The following is a 16897-nucleotide window of genomic DNA, read 5'->3' as shown; positions in this document are numbered from 1 at the left end:
CTCACACACTCACTCACACACACACACACACACTTACACACTCAGTCACACACTCACTCACACACACACACTTACACACTCACTCACACACACACACTTACACACTCACTCACACACACACACACTCACACACACTTACACTCACACACTTACACACACACACACTCACACACTCACACACACTTACAAACACACTTACACACACACACTCACACACACACACACACACTCACACACACACACACACACACACACACACACACACACACACACACAGAGCCACTTGTCTTTTCTTATATAGGCTACACTGCTATAAGCATCATTAATTATGTGATTGGATTTAAATGGGAAGTGCCCTTGGTATTGCTGCATTAGGTGGGAAAGCAGATATAAAGACATACAAGGACCAATATCACCTTAAGATATTAAACCATATAGCTCCAAATTCATGAGACCCGCTGGCGATTTATACATTTTTCAGCAGGGAACATGTGAAATGATGATTCCCAGTGTTGTTTGTGCACAGCTCTTAGGGGACCTCTCAATCAAACCCTGAATATAACACAAATTTAAAATGCCACGGTAGGAATAAGGTTTATCAAAGGGACCGAAGAATGGAAGAAAAAGCGTGGGTGATGAAGGGAATTAAAGTCGGCCCTTGCTGTTCCCTTTAGCATGGCAGCAGGCCCAGGCCCAGCAGGCCAGACGGTGCTGTGCAGTGCTTCATCCTGTGTCCGAGGAAAGAGACATGACTGTGTGCGTTTGTCTCACTCCACCCACCGCCACGCTACTTGACGGCATCATTTGTACTACAAGCTCTCTTTTTCTTCCTGCTTCTTCACCAGGTTCTCCCTGCCTCTTTATCTCTCTCTCTCTCTCTCTCTCTCTCTCTCTCTCTCTTTCTCTTCCAGCGTCTCTCTGCCCTCAGGCCTTGGCCATTATGTGTTGTCAGGGGGTATCAATTTTTAAAGAACCCGTGCTGATGTTGTAGCCGGGTGGTACTGACGACATGAGGCTACACATGCATAAAATAGGCACGTGGCAAGCACACAGGAAGACAGCAACGGCATCTCTCAGTAAAAGATAGCTTTATTAAACCTTACTCTCTCCATCTGACATAGATACACGTAGACACTAATGTTAGTTTCCTGTTAGATGATGTAAAGTATCACAATGGCCAAGAGACATATAGGTTGCCAGAATGTCCTGGGAATATCTCGAAATATACAGAAAACTGTGTGAAAGTAAAAAATGTGTTTGATGTAGAATAGAAACCACAGGGAGGTTTACCACCATGTGGTGTGACTGTCAGGTTATTATTTATGTCACAGTGCCCCCTGTTGGCAATGACATCAAATGACATGAGTATGGTTGTCAATAAGGAGAGAATTCCCCGGTGGCGTAATGGAAAAGGCACTGGCCTTCTAAGCCAGGGATTGTGGGCTTGAGTCCCATCTATGGTGAAAAACCTTTTTTGCCTGAATTTGCCATCAGCTGTCCATTTCTCTACCAGTTGTTTATTACATATATAGCTCTATAATGTCTAAAACAAAGCAAGATTTTCAGGGTTATTGTCAGCGAGTAGTCAAAACTCACGACTCTATTGCCCTCTGTTTGTATGACTCCTGTAATTCAGTTTAATACCTACCATGATTTTGTCACAAACAGTTTGTCTCATTTTGAAGCAAACTCTTATGTGTTCATGACTTTGTTATCAATGATGCGTTCTATATCCACATTCATCACTATATTCCACTGCCAAGATGGCATAATAGATGTTCCTGTTTGCAATGGATGTACAGACAATTACCACTGGATTACTTTGATACTGAAGAAACCTTAAAAACCTCATGATTCTCACTTCTGGAGTTTTTTTCTATGATTTCTAAGTGGGTGTACAGACATTTGTTTGTGATAGATGTTGAACATGATGATGTCCAGGGAAAGTTTAAGTCACACTGAGCCATGTCTGTGTGTTCAGATTTGACTGAATTAGGATTCGAGAAGGAGTGCGATTTTTGACACAAATTACGGCAATTGGCTTAAAGTATGTTAACTGCCTCCATGAGCTGCGTGTCACAGCCAGTCCTGCAACTGCAGATCCTTGTTGGTGAACCCAAATCTACAGGACAAACTACGATAACTATATTCCTATTGTCACATGCAGCTGTCCCTTTCACGCTATCTGTGCAGCATCATTGCTTCAGGTGTCTCCCTCCGCATTCCAATTCAGTTCTCCCTCACCCACCTGGAGAGCAGCTCACAGATTGAAAAGCTCTGCTGTATTCTGAGGGCAAAATCTCAACCCTCAGTATGTTTCTCTGTCCTGTAGGATCCTGGACTTTCGCCGTGTCCCTCCTGTGGCAGGCAGGCTTGTCAACATGACCAAGGAGATCCGAGATGTGACACGAGACAAAAAGCTCTGGAGGACCTTCTTCATTTCACCAGGTACACACTGAAAAGGAGTTATTGGTTTTCAGAGACACATCTGGAAGGAAAAAACATAATTACCAAGATACAGTGAGATTGATTTTGCTACACCCACAGAATAAATAAAAATGTTGCACACATTTCACTTGTGCTAAATTTAGTTCCTGTTGCGTGAACCCCAAAACTGTAATCTGAGAAGAAAACAAGTAATTAAATGGTGCAGTTTTTCCTCTCTCTCTTCATCATTCAAAAGTTAAAGCCAAGCAAAAATGAACACTTTCCTTCTTCGAAATGTAGAGTAAAGCTAGTTCTGTGCCCTGAATTACTGTGATATTCATTTGAATGGGATTAATATTGTCAGGGGACTTTTGCTCATGCCGAAGCACGACAGTTAATTAGCGATGCAAACTTTTCTTTATGTATTATACACATGGAAAATCTTTACAGGATTAAAAGTGACAGTGTCAACAGTCACTGAATGTCCCCAGGTTATTTAAATCTTTTGAAAGCTGCGTTTATATATATACACTCATATATATCTATGACACATTTAAAATATTTAACTGCTGAGTAATATAGTAAAATATACCCAGAATATATCTACTTCAATTTTTGTGTGACATTTTGCTGTCATTAACAAAGACTTAACAAACAACAATTTATGTTCTGTTTCCAATTCTTAGCCAACAATGTGTGTTTCTATGGAGAGTGTTCGTACTACTGCTCCACTGAGCACGCTCTGTGCGGGAAACCGGACCAGATAGAAGGATCCTTGGCGGCCTTCCTCCCAGACCTGGCCCTCGCCAAACGCAAAACCTGGAGGAACCCGTGGAGACGGTCCTACCACAAACGCAAGAAGGCAGAGTAAGAGATCGACCCTGCACTCAGACCGTGCTGCATTCCCTAAATGAAGCAGAGTCCTGCAGGTTCAGCTGTCCGAGGACATTTATTACACTACTTGTCAGTTACCAGAAGCTATAGAAGTTATCACATTAACCACGTGTCAAAGCTGACTGACATCCAAAAGCAATAAAACAAGCTGTATATAGATATAGATCATGACATGGAAGAAAACACTTATATTTATTTATTATGTATGTATATATGTAACACAATTTCCCAAAATCATCAAGAATAAATTGGAAAAAACTTGTTAAAAGAGGAGATTAATTTGGTTTTGGTTATGCATACATTCTAATAAATTAAAAATATAAACAAGATGTTTAAACTCTTCAGATGGGAGGTGGACCCGGACTACTGCGAGGAAGTTAAACAGACTCCACCTTACGACAGTGGGACAAGGCTGCTGGACATCATGGACATGACTGTCTTTGACTTCCTCATGGGTGAGTTGACGTGACTGACACAACACAAACAACAGGTTTTCACTGCGCAAACAACTCTTATTTGACTGTCCTATGGTGGTTTAAGCACTGTTTTGGAAGCCAATAATGGGCATAGCAGTATTGTACGCCAACACATATGCAGGGTAAACAGTATAACATGTAAGTTACCTTTTTGTTAAGATTGTTTGCTTGAATTCCAACACAGGAAACATGGATCGCCACCATTACGAGACGTTCGAAAAGTTTGGAAATGAGACCTTTATCATCCATCTGGACAATGGCAGAGGGTAAGGTGCTGCAAATAGTTGTACCACATAAAAATAAAATATATTTTTTTATAAAAAGCTTGCTCTAATCGAGTGATAAAGACGCAGTGAAACTGAAGATGCATTTCTTAAAGAGAATGATGGCAAACTTTTTAAATCATTTATCATCATACAAGAAGTCATTAACCTTAATGTGTTGGCTTAGTTAAAGATGCAATGGGGGCTTTAAAAAAAAATCATCATTAGGCTTCAGTGCATTACAGTATATGATTCAAAAACTGTAAATGTTATAATGGGCACATTTTGAAATTTGAGTTTCTAAAAAATCTAAATCATGTTTTTCAGGAATAGCTCATTAAATTTAGAAATGTATGCACCCTTTTTATGAAAATACACGAAACTGCATAAAACGATGGAGAAGAAATATGCAAAACAACATAAGTGTATAAGCTGCTGCCCAGCAATCCCACTAATCAAGAACTTGACACAATGATAGTTGCAGACAACCAGAAAATTTCACAACAGCAGAAAAAAATATAAATACCAGTCATCGCCTTTAATAGCATCCATGCTTCTATCTTTCACCCTAGCTTTGGAAAACACTCCCATGACGAGGTGTCCATTCTGGTGCCATTGACGCAGTGCTGCAGGTAAGACGTCTTTGCTGGTGATTTTATGTAGCTTGATAAGAAGGGTGCAATGGCTTTATTGATCCCAGTGCAAAATGGAAGTAGGATTTCCACACGTGATTAATTGGCTATTCACGGTATTAGAATTGCAGAGTATGTGTGTTTAACTGCGCGCTCACTCTATCCCCCCCGGCTGCTTTCTTCCTGCAGGGTAAGGAAGTCGACCTACTTGCGTCTGCAGCTGCTGGCTAAGGAAGAATACAAGCTGTCCACGCTCGTAGCAGAATCCCTGGTGAGGGACCGCCTCAGTCCCATCCTCATCCAGCCACACCTGGATGCAATGGACCGACGGCTACGCCAGGTCACTACATAATTATTATATACAGTGTGCATTGTTTGGTTTGAATCTTTAAATGAACAGTTGTTTCCCCAGAGTGAGAAGATCAAAGCGATCAAATATTAGGTAATAGCCAGGAGATTGTTAGCTTAGCTTTGCATAAAGACTGGAACAGTTGGACACAGCTAGTCTAGCTCTATCCGAAGAACAACATCAGCCTACTAGCACCTCTAAAACCCACAAATTGACATTTTTCCACTTCTGTTTTTGTCCGGATTAAACAAACTAAGCTAAGCTAAGCTAACCGACTGTGGCTGTACCTTCATACAGTATTTAGAGTACAAACCATAGACTGTATATTTATCTCATTGAACTATCTGCAAGAAAGTGAATTAGTGTATTACCCAAAATGTTGAACTGCTACTTTAAACATCCAGGTAAAAAGAACGTTAATTAAACCTTTCCTCTCTCTGTCTTGTGGTATTTAATTGTCACTAGGTGCTGAATGTGCTGTCAGAATGCATTGAAAAGGAGGGCTACAGTTACGTTGTAGAGGACGACCTCCAGGGGCACCAAGGGACAGACCATGCCCACACTGGCCCACGACGGAGGTAGCTATGTTGGGGTGCTGGCAGCTGGATAGGACTGAATCCCTGAAGATTGGAGACTGGACTGAGCAGATCTCTTAAAACTGAATTGGCCTCCTGTAACACAGATGAGCTCCCTGTACTGAATTTCTCAGAGATTTCTTTTGCTGAACTTACAGGGAAGCACACCTGCCTGAGGTTAATATAAGCTGTGTGGAAGTGGAGGCCTGCTGGATAGGACTGGACTTTGACAAACAGTGCAATGACATGTACTGATGCTTGAGATGCAGATGATGTCGAAGACTTCTTGATGGTTCTGGGGCCAGGTCACAAACGAAACTGAACCTCCCCCGCCCTCCTCCCCACATCACCCAGGCTCCTTAAAATATCCAACCCTGACTCTAGTGTAGGATAGTGTCACCACAGCTGACCCAAACACCCACCGACCCACCGCAGCACTACCAAACCATGAAAGTCTTGCAAGAGACGCCTTCTCTGTCTTGTTCAGTACCCTTTTTTTGAATTCAGTGAATTCTGAGGGAACCCACCCCCCACCCCCTCTTCACAAGCTGAATTATGTGTGTTTATACGTATTGTTGGTATCGCAAGTGGCAATTGGTTGAACATTCATGGTGGAGGTTGAGTTCCTTTTGTCTTAATTATAAAAATTATGTTTTATTGCATAGTGTCTTGCCGATTCAGCTTCTATCATTGGTATTCAAGATGGAGATATTTGATTGGAGTGCGGGTTTACTCCTGGATTAATTTTGTCCACAAATGTTACATGTACTTGAGAGAGTATTTATTAAAATTCATATTTATTGTTTGAAATGAACACCAATCAGTAACACTACATCGTCCGTTTTCTGTTAAAATGAACTATCGAATTTCCACCAGTGGTGTACTTCCTCATTTGTCCAAAAGAGGGCAAACTGAGCATGTACAAAAGTGGCTGCCAGTACCGTGCCTCTCAGTAAAGGTAACCCTCTCCATATCTCACCCCTTCGCAAGCATTGGTTTGATCGGAATGAGCAAGTCTCTGCCTGTGTTTACACCATTTAATCCCAGCTACTGTTTCTTTCAGTGCAGCAGATATGAGGTTAGATATATGGTACCAAAAGCCAAATGTGACACTAATAGTTTTATATTATTGTTTCTTTGTAATATACTATTTGATGTCCAGATGTTGCTGTTGTGGAGAGATTATTTTTCAGGATGTATATTTCATTCATAACCAACAGCTGATAGCTTAACTGTTGGTGTCAACGATTCAGTCACTGGCTGAAAGTTAATATATACAGTAGGAAAATATAGTGCCTGTGCAATGATAGAAATACTTGAATGTCTGGTTTCATAGCAGGAAAAGGTATGAACTCCTCCTGGGTACGAACTTTAGATAAGATACAGAGGTCTACATATATACGTGTGTGCTGACTCCATTTGTTCCATAAGGTTTTATTATACAGCCTAAGTTTCCATAGTCCTGTGTCAGATCAGTATGTGTGGAGGTATGGATGGATTCATGGAGAACGTTTAGATAATGTTCTTAAAAGGGAAAATGCTTCTTTTTTATTCAAATCATTGTTTCTGTTTTTGTTGTTTGTTTTTTATTTTTTATTTCTTTGCATCATGGTAAAAGTGCAATAAAACAAAATAAGCAGAAATTATTGTGAGTCAGTGTTTTCCTCAGAAACAACCGCTTGTGCATTTGTTTAATTTGTATGTTTTAATATTATTTCAGAGATGATTCACATTTAATCATCACGGAAGATAACAAACGTAATGTAGTTAGTAAAGCCTGGGTGATCATTCATTGTTATAAAACATGAATCATCCAGCCAGCAGAAGCATTTGGAGAAAATAGTGGTTGTCATTTAAGGTGGAATCTGCACTTAGACATCCCTTTGGACAGAATAAGAAATATTACACACAAAAATGTATAGATTTCTTTTCCAGGAAAAATTAATTCCTGTAAAGTTTTTTTGGCTGTCTAGCACTAAAACCTAAATATATTTCCATCACTGCAACTACAAGACTTGGAAAAGTTCCCTTCACTGTTTTCACAGGCTGATTAATTATTCCCAAACCTGGTAAACTGACTTTGACATGGAAAATCTGTTGCTTTCAAACATTGCCCGCTTAATCAGCTGAGTCAATGTACTGGCGAAGGGATTGATTAAATAGGCTGATAAAAGGTTGGATAAAAAAGATTTCATGGTACATTGGAAAAGTATTTTTTATCATTTTTGAAACAAAAAAACAGTAGTTTATTTTGATACATGGTGTGGCTGCTGTATTATGAAGTTTAATGTGATACAATTAAAATGTGAGTATTTGGTATCTTATTTTGAAAATACACTTCTCTTTGCTCATCTCTGACAGTAAGTAATTACTTGACCTAAACTTGTGACCAGGAATAATTAAAACAGTGGAATAAAATCAAACAGCTTCTTCCCTCATTCTGCATTTCATTCAACAATTCAACCTCTATTTTCGTCCTTGCTAATGCTATTTCAAGCTTTCATTAACACAAATGGTTCTGTAATACAGTAAACACCTTCGGGACTAAAGCAACATAGAACATTATGATAAAAAAACAGTAATGATAAGAAAACAACATTATAAACAAGATAGATAACTATATATCTATATGTAAACTAGCCACGTGAACAGTGACTCAAGAGTTACAAGTCATACAAGTCACAGACAACAACATATAGAAGACATTTCACCACAACAACAGTGGATACAGAAAATAAAAATAATTGAATACAAATAAATCACTGATAGATAAAAGGCTGACTGTAAGTAAAGCAGCTACAACAAAAACAGAACAGGCAATAGATATTGAATGAAACATGAAAAAGTGTTTTTTGTACAAACACAATACATGTGAAACAAAACTTAATATAGATGATGCATTTTACAGTTATGTGTAGTAGTGACATTCGCTTGTTTGCTTTTTTACTAGAGTGAGATGAGATGACCTCGTGTCCTGTGTGCGTTAAGTAGTAGAAACAGGGGGAAACAACTTGCCTGGATCTGTGTGCCTGCCATCAGCTGAAAAGCTCCCTGATACTTTTGGACAGAAAGCAAATTAGAGCGTTTCCTGACGATTCCTTTTAAAAATATGTCCAATGTTAAATATTAAAAATAAAAATTGTTAAATCAAATGTTTTGTCAGTCAAGTCATAGCTTGCGAAAGAAAACAAGATGATATTGAGATTAGTAACTATAATGTGTCCACAGACAAACTTGATTGGATGCAAAAATTAGACACTTGTGTACTTGACCAACTTTTTCCGCCCTTACGCCCTTAAATTTTTTATACATAAGTTCCTCTTTTGTGAGAAATGCGGCACAACTGCAGCTTTTAACTCCAATCAAGATCCACAAAATAGACCTGCATGAGTCAGAATTGTTGGTGTTGGTACAAAATGAATACCCAGGGGAACACAGGCCTGTTCTGGAGGTCTTATCTGTAGCACTCTGTAACCCAGTGTAATTTGACAGTGAATGGTGGCAGTGAGGATGGCTGCACAGTACAGTGCAAAGGAAAATGGCCCTCAGCCCCAGCTCTGTGCATAGGCATGTTTACAGTTCCCAGTGCACTGTTGTGTTTTAATAACCTTTCCTCACAGAACAGCCCCCGGAAAAGCTACTTGGTTGGTTTACATAAATGCATGTACACACACACACAAACACACACACACACACACACACACACACAGGCAGACAGAGCCATGAATGGAGGAAGCAGAGTCTTAGACAACCATCAGAGGGACAGAGAGTGACCAGAGGAGAACTAAGGGCTGTAATCGCTGCGGCCGCCCGCAGACAGGACGCCAGAGGAAGCCTCGTCATGGGAGTGAACAATGAGGTGCTTATCTGATCTCAGTTCAAACCAACCTGATACAGTGACCTCCTCTTCTCCTCTACACTGTTTCTCTCTGTTGGTCCTACTTACAGCTTTGTATGAATCAATCTGTTTTTCTTGTCTGGAATGAACAGACCCAGGCAACCTCTGACAGTGGAAGGAGCCCATGTTGGTAGCTATTTGTCTAATGAAGTCAGTTATGTTGCTTTGTGGTAAAGTACATAAAGCAAAAAAGAAAGAAAAGGGAATAGGTTAACCCAGTAGTGTAGTACTCAGTGGTGGTGGTGCAAGTATTCCCAACCATTAACCTAACTAAAAGCAGGAATTGTGCAAATACTCCATTTAAAGTTAAAGTCCTGCATTGAAAATGCCACTTAAGTAAAAGTTCTTAAGTATTATTAGCAAAAGTAAAGATATATTAGATTTTTATTGATGATCCATTAATGCATAAGCAGTCTGTATGTGGTCATCTGTATTTCCCTCTAAACTGTAGTGGAGTGTAAAGTACAGTGAAATAGTAATACTTAAGTAAAGTAAAAGTTCCTCAAATTAGTACTAAGTACCTGAAGAAATGTACTTTCACTACTGGTAGTACTGAGGACTACATAATAGTACTGGTTGAGCAAAGAGAACACTGAATTATTTGAACATAAGGTGTTTGTTTAAAATGGAGTTCATTACATTTACTTATTCAGCTGACGCTTTTATCCAAAATGACTTACAATTGCTATATACACTGTGTCAGAAGTCGCACGCCTCTGGAGCAACTAGGGGTTAAGTGTCTGGCACAGGGACACATTGGTGGATGTGTCGTAGTGGTAATCGAACCCAGGTCTCCCACACCAAAGGCATGTGTCTTATCCACTACTCGTACAAATATGTACTCAACTGAAACATGCTTTCAGTTGAGACATGTTAGTGTAGCTGAGCTGATACCAAACATTTAATCAAGCAAAAAAAAGCATGTGTAATTTAAAAAGATAAAAATTGACAAGCATTTCAGAAAACAGCTCATCAAAACAGAACACAAAATGACAAGCAGCTACTGATTTTGCAAATCTGGGATGGACTTTCTTCAGTTCTTGATTTTATTTGGAAATCCCTCTCAAAGGGCCCTTTTTGACCAGACAACAACATTATGTGGACTGTTAAAAAATGTATTTTAAAAAAGAGACAAAAGCACATGATGATTTAGTCTTAAAAAAATATTTCATTAACTGTTAAAGCGGTCAAAAGTGACGACACAGAAGCCAAGATATTTAGACTTTTAGTCCCGTAAGGTTCAAACTTCAAAAACACTGGATCCTACACTTGGGGTTATTTAGTGGCCAACTTCTCAAGACTGACCTTCATGTGTAAAACAGGTGGAATTCCAATTTAACATTATTATATCATTATTATATTATGATATTGTCTGTAATGTCCCGACAGGAAAGGTCTAAATATATTTAGGCATGTTTATTCATAGGTTAAGAAGTAGAACAACTTAGTCAGTGCAACTGACTGGGCACTGATAAAGATCTGGAGTTATTCCCTGGGCGCTGCACAGCGGCTGCCCACTGCTCCCTTGACGGATGGGTTAAATGCAGAGAATGAATTTCGCTACATGTATGTGACAATAAAGTATCTTCCTCTTCTATACAGAGAGAAAGTGTCCTCAATGGTCACTATGGCCCTGCATGGTTACAACTACCGTCCCTTACCTATAAGTCAAAACCCCATCCGTGCATAAGAGAAGAAGAAGAATATCATGTGGACAGATGCCTGAAAGACACAGAGAGCAGTGATATCAATTGAGATTCCTTTTCATGTTTTAAGATTCACTAAAGCTTTTTGTGAAGCCACTTGAAAAATCTGGGCCTACCCCTAAAATTGAGAACAGCGTTGACCTTTCAGCTGCTTCATTAACCTATCAGAAACACACAGAGAATTGCTTTAATGTCTCCGGGTCGACCGCTGTAGCGCCTATAGCCCTCTCTTGCACGAGCAGGCCCACACACAGAGGCCTGGCAGACCTCAGGCTGTTTTCCTGGCCTCTGTCGCCTCACGGGAGACCTCCAATTGCCCCGTTAAGAGCCTTCAGAATACACATCCCCCTGTTTTATAGACACGGAAACAATTTATGGCCATTATAGAGCATTATAGATAGCATCTACAAAACTTCCCGTTGTTGACTAAATGTCTGCCAGAGTGGACACACACACACCCCAAAGAGTCAACGGAGAAAAAAAGAAAACAAAGATGAAAAGGATGTTGTTTGTTGGTTTGGGGTTGGCTGTTTCAAGTACAGTTAGAGAGATTAGGCTATAAAAAGAAGCAAAATAAAACATGAAGGCTGCCTACGAGTTCAGCGGACCACCCAGAATCCTGCTGGAGGTGGGGGAGAGGAGCCGTTTGTCCAGCGCACCCGCCCCAGGTTCAGGCGACTGTGAGACAGCCTGGACTTGACCAGCTTAGTCGAGCCCACGTTAAAGGGCACTACACTGACATTGCCTATCAAAGTCTGTATACAGGTGTTGGGGAGTACTACTCCACACAGTGTGTGAAGAAAGTTGTATAAAGCCTTTTGTGGCTTCAGAGGGAGCTGTGTGATGTCTCATAAATTGCTTAAGTGATGTCACTTGAGTCAGTGTTGGGTGGGGCTGAAGACTACAAGTTTGAAAATGACAAAAATCTGCTGATGTGGAGTTAGAAAGACGTGAGCTTACCAGGCCTCTGTAGCCCGCTACTTATCTCTACTTGAGGCTTGCGGCTCGAAGCAACGTTAGCAGTAACCAGCTTAACACACCCCAATCTTAGACTGAAATGTCAGCGGTCAAGTTGAATTGCAGGTAATGTAGGTGCCAGGTTTTGACAAGGAAAAAGAATGCACGGTATCAAAAACACAACATCTCTGCTTCTGCTGCATCGATTTTCACTGTCAACAACAACATTACAGAAGTGTAACACTAAATTGGTGGAATAAGGTTGTCTGATTTAGACCAGGATTTGGGAACTGACAAAAGATAGCCTCTATTCATTGCTCAACTAAGGCGAACAGACCCCACAGCCCAGGGTTGTTGTGTATTTACAGAAATAAATATAAAAGGGACGGATATAATACATAGCTACGGGCAATTTTTGAGAACTGAAGCCCGCTGGCTCTGCACTCAAGCATTTCCGGTTTGCTAGACTTTGCATTTTTACTCTGTACTTCAGAGGGAAAACATCCTTCTGTTCCACCAAATTTAACAGCTGTAGGTGTGGTTGTAACTTTACAGAATTACATTTAAATCACACAAACATAACCTAAAACAAAACAAAATGGAGCATTAAAAGAAACTAACCTGTTAGAGCATCTACAATAAATAAATATCCTATAGGCAATATATTTAAAGTGAGACTTTGTTTTAGTACAGTATTGTGTGCACTGAAAAGGTCATTTGAAAAATGAGATGCAGTAGGCCATCTTCTACTTTTAAATTGGCCCTGTCTTGAATATCCCTCATATATAAGTGTGAATAGATAGATAAACAGAGAACAGAATAAATATGAAATCTGCACTGCACTGACCAGAACAGAAGAGTTGAAAGAGCTCAGAGAGGTGGTACTGAGTCTTAGGACCTGCAGCCGTTCCTGGAGACCAGCTGGGACCAGAAAGGGGAGACAGAGGGGAGGGAGGAGGGGGGGCCAGGAGGCAGCCGTCATCAGCAGAGCTCAGAGTGAGTGTCAGCTGGCCCGAGCAGAGCATGGTGGCAGAGCAGAGCAGCAGGACAGGGTGTTGCTGCTGGACTTTGGCCAGGAAAGTCAGAGGAGCCAAACACTTTGGATCGTACGTCCGACTCCTCAAGCTTTAGATATGTTTGATAACTCTCACTACCCCTTCAACTGTTTTAACTACGATGGAGACGGATACCCTTCCTCTAGCACGGACGAAGAGAAGAAAATGTGTAGACCCGCGTACAGGTATGGACGATTTTCTAATCATCTTTTTTTATGTAACTTTGACAAAGCTACCAGCATGTCATATCCATTTAGTAGGATTTAAAAACTGATTATTTCCTTATTTTTATTTTTCCTTTCAAAAGGGTAAAATTGACTTTGTTTTCCGTATGACTTGAGTTTTTCAGTTTGTACAAAACCAAAATAATTTTTACCTAGTTCAGTTTTACCATTGTACACAAAATGTATAATAGCTTTTACTAACTAATCAAAAATGACTTCGCTTTAAGAGGCATACATTGATTTGTATGATATACAAATGAGATATACAGTGTACAGTAGTTGACTGTTATATTTAGGCAGCTCAGTGGTGCGCTGTAGATCAATTTCTCTTTTACATTAAGTTGATTTTTGTATTTAAAAAACTTAAAATGTCTGATTATTTTCAGACTTGCTTATAGTTATGTACATTTCTTTGTTTGTTTTTTAGCAAACAAAAGAAATATATTTATTTCTGCATACCCAATACAGCATATAACAATTTTTATATATTTTTATTTGCAGTAATAACAATGCAAATTAAATTAAGTTCAGTTTGTTGCAAAGGAAGGGGTTACCATTACTTTTCTGTAAATTGAATTTTAATAATGTCAGAAGAAAAGAGGTAAATAATTACTACATTGACACACAAAACAGTGTGGTCTGCAGGTACAGTAGACAGAATAGTTAACACAAGGCTTACGAGACTTTATAATGTGATATCTTTTTTTCAACAAAAGTGTGTGTCTGTCTGTCAGCTACATAGCTCTGATAGCCATGGCCATCCAGCAGAGCCCCGAGCAGCGGGTCACTCTGTCGGGCATCTACGAGTTCATCATGAAGAGATTTCCTTACTACCGCTCCAACCAGAGAGCCTGGCAGAACTCCATCCGACACAACCTGTCTCTCAACAGCTGCTTCATCAAGGTATGCAAAAACCCACTGGGAAATGCCAATTTAACAAGATGTTTTAGGGGTTTTGTGCCTGTTAAAGTGAATTTTACTTACCAATTTTACACGATTTTAGTCTTTTTATTTTTGTTTATTAATTATTTCTCTTTTTATCCTTATACAAGAGAAGGAGAAATAGTAGTAGTTTAGTGTTTTTTTTTTTCCCAGTAGTAATAATGTATTTCTTAATTTTATTATGGGTTAATCATTATCAAGTATTTTCATATTCCCCACAGGTTCCACGGACAGAGGGAAATGAGAAGGGAAAGGGAAACTATTGGACTTTTGCCACCGGCTGTGAATCCATGCTCGACCTGTTTGAAAACGGCAACTTCCGGCGTCGCCGGCGCAGGAGGAACATGAAAATCGGCTTCCGTGATTCGGGAGAAACCCCTTTCCACCACTTGGAGAGCCACAGAAATCAGCACGCACCTGCAGCTCGGCGCCATGAACCTGACTCCACCCTCTGCTCTATAAGCCCAGAGAGGCCGAGGCCGGGCCCCCAGCAAAACCACCGCATCCCAAACCCCACCCAGCAGGGGAAACCAGAGTCAGAGATCAAGTTTAGCATTGACTACATCCTGTCCACCCCAGATCCGCCCCTGCTTGGGTCCAGATCCTCCCACGGCCCTGTTCACATAGGTCCCACAGGGCCGCCCATACATATTCTGGAGCCCCAACATCTGAACCTGCATTTCTGGACTCTGTAAGAGGAGAGGAAAGCAGAAAGTGAACTTATTCCTTCATTATCATCTGTGTCCAAAACTGGGAACTACTGTAAGAAGACAGAAGAAAAACTCCACAAGCGGAATTTTACTGACTTGAAAATGTAAATGATGAACAAAGTAAAGAGGTACAGTATTGTGTGATGCATTCTAGATGGAAACTTAAAGAAAGCATCATGTTGTCTAAGAATTCATCTGAAAGATAAAATGTGAACAATCCAGAACAATCCAGTAAAGCATTCATATTGTCATTATACCGTATGTGCAGTGTCCAGTGCTGACATAGATTAGGTTTACAGTATTCTCTATATGTATATACACAAGTGTGTGTTTGAAAATATTTTAAAATTTTGCTCAGATTAGGTAAAAACAAACTTCACTTCTTGGATTTATTGGATTATCTTCAGATGATAAATTGAGATGGTCTTCTTCATAAAAGGAGGATTTATTCAGAATCTTTTTCCTTGTTACGTGTCATTCATGCAGGTTCTTCTTCTTCACAATGGCAGATTTGGTCATATTTTAGTATGTATTTAGAGTGCAGCATTACAAACTTTCTTCCTCCAGCAGATGAATACAATAGCTGAAGACAACTTTGCAGTGTCAGACTCTGCACAGTGAGGCTCAAACATCCAAGTAAAGCAAGAAGGAAAACACATCTCGGAAAATGTAATTTTACAAATATCAACAGAAAAAAAAATGGGCCTTCCTTTTGCTTGACCTCCTATTTTTCAGTTGGTAAATTTTCAAAATGCTAATTAAAGTAGAATTTTCCCAAACCACATACAGTAGGAGCATACAACAGTCATCAAAACCTGACACCTGCTTGCCCCAACTCTTTCCTTTTCCTGTAGTAACATCTAACAAAGTTGGCAGCAGGCCTTTTCCTTTGAGCACTGTAAGATCAAGATCTTGCATACTGCCTAGTTTGAGTATGTTCAATTTTGGCCATTTGAACAGCTGTTGTTAATGTTGTTAGTAGCCTAACACCTGTGCTTTTGCTGCTATGACATGTCAGCTATATTAAAAAGGCCTACTCTGAGCTCAGTTGTTTCAGACATTCTGCAACACATTTTGCAAATTCTTTCATTGACCTTTTGAAATCCTGATTGACTGACACTTAAATTCTAATCCAGTCACTCCTTATTATAATATATCATATTCACACACTTAAAAGAGGCCTAACAAAACAGAGGTCTGGCTAACATTTCTTGCCTGTACAAGGGAGATCAATCATGGCGTGTTCCTGTACCATGGAAGGGACATTTTTCAATTTAACCTTTATATTATGTCTTGACTACATCAGAGGAGGGTTTCAACGCACTTAACATGAGTGGCATTTAATATAGCGTAACACTTGCAAGGTGAGGCCGAGATGTGACCCTATTTAAATACAGGGGCCCCTGCCTCAGTCTTAACAGCAAAACCTCCCCCAACAAGCTGGCGCGCGCGCACACACACACACACACACACGCACACACACACACACACACACCACGACGCAAATTATAATTAAACACACCTTATGCCTCCTTTGCAAATGCCCCTCATCGATCTGAGGGGTTTTTAACATTCATATGTGAACTGCCCCCCAGCAAAAGTCTGCGGCGGCACAAACGTTTATGGATCAGCAAGTTTCCATTAACAAAGTTGTTGATGTTGAATAGCAGGGCTGCTGCTGCCGCCGTGATGCCGCGGATATATTTGGGTAAATTAACTTAGCATAAAGTGCTCCAAGGCTACGGGTCTTCTGAGGCAGCTAAAGAGAAAGCAAGGCACCAGTCAGGCC

The 16897-nt window shown here is 40.1% G+C and overlaps 2 protein-coding genes across 2 annotated transcripts in view; both read left to right on the top strand.

The window, feature by feature from the left end:
• The window catches only part of fam20cb (FAM20C golgi associated secretory pathway kinase b), a 50896-nt gene extending 43664 nt beyond the window's left edge, over positions 1–7232 (top strand). The window contains exons 5-11 of the mRNA XM_046069624.1: positions 2333–2448; positions 3114–3294; positions 3667–3776; positions 3982–4063; positions 4633–4692; positions 4882–5032; positions 5507–7232. Coding sequence (XP_045925580.1) covers positions 2333–2448; positions 3114–3294; positions 3667–3776; positions 3982–4063; positions 4633–4692; positions 4882–5032; positions 5507–5623 — 817 coding nt within the window. The 3' untranslated portion in view covers positions 5624–7232. The remainder of the gene's footprint in view (positions 1–2332; positions 2449–3113; positions 3295–3666; positions 3777–3981; positions 4064–4632; positions 4693–4881; positions 5033–5506) is intronic.
• A 6078-nt stretch (positions 7233–13310) lies between these two features.
• foxl3 (forkhead box L3) lies at positions 13311–15455 on the top strand. Its single transcript, XM_046068037.1, has 3 exons — positions 13311–13417; positions 14191–14359; positions 14620–15455. Exons 1-3 carry the CDS (start codon positions 13311–13313, stop codon positions 15091–15093), a joined length of 750 nt encoding a protein of 249 aa, XP_045923993.1. The 3' UTR covers positions 15094–15455.
• The last annotated feature ends 1442 nt before the right edge of the window (positions 15456–16897 follow it).

This window comes from Micropterus dolomieu, linkage group LG14, assembly GCF_021292245.1.
Source record: "Micropterus dolomieu isolate WLL.071019.BEF.003 ecotype Adirondacks linkage group LG14, ASM2129224v1, whole genome shotgun sequence".
In the NCBI taxonomy this organism is placed as follows: Eukaryota; Metazoa; Chordata; class Actinopteri; order Centrarchiformes; family Centrarchidae; genus Micropterus; species Micropterus dolomieu.
The sequence above is the reverse complement of the archived record's forward strand: the minus strand, read 5'-3'. Positions and strand labels throughout refer to the sequence as shown.

Bases quoted from the DNA above. Each gene is read 5' to 3' on its own strand.
- foxl3 (XM_046068037.1), top strand. From the start codon at position 13,311: ATGTTTGATAACTCTCACTACCCCTTCAACTGTTTTAACTACGATGGA. The intron at 13,418-14,190 runs GTATGGACGATT...TCTGTCTGTCAG, and splicing joins ATGTGTAGACCCGCGTACAG to CTACATAGCTCTGATAGCCA. The intron at 14,360-14,619 runs GTATGCAAAAAC...TATTCCCCACAG, and splicing joins TCAACAGCTGCTTCATCAAG to GTTCCACGGACAGAGGGAAA.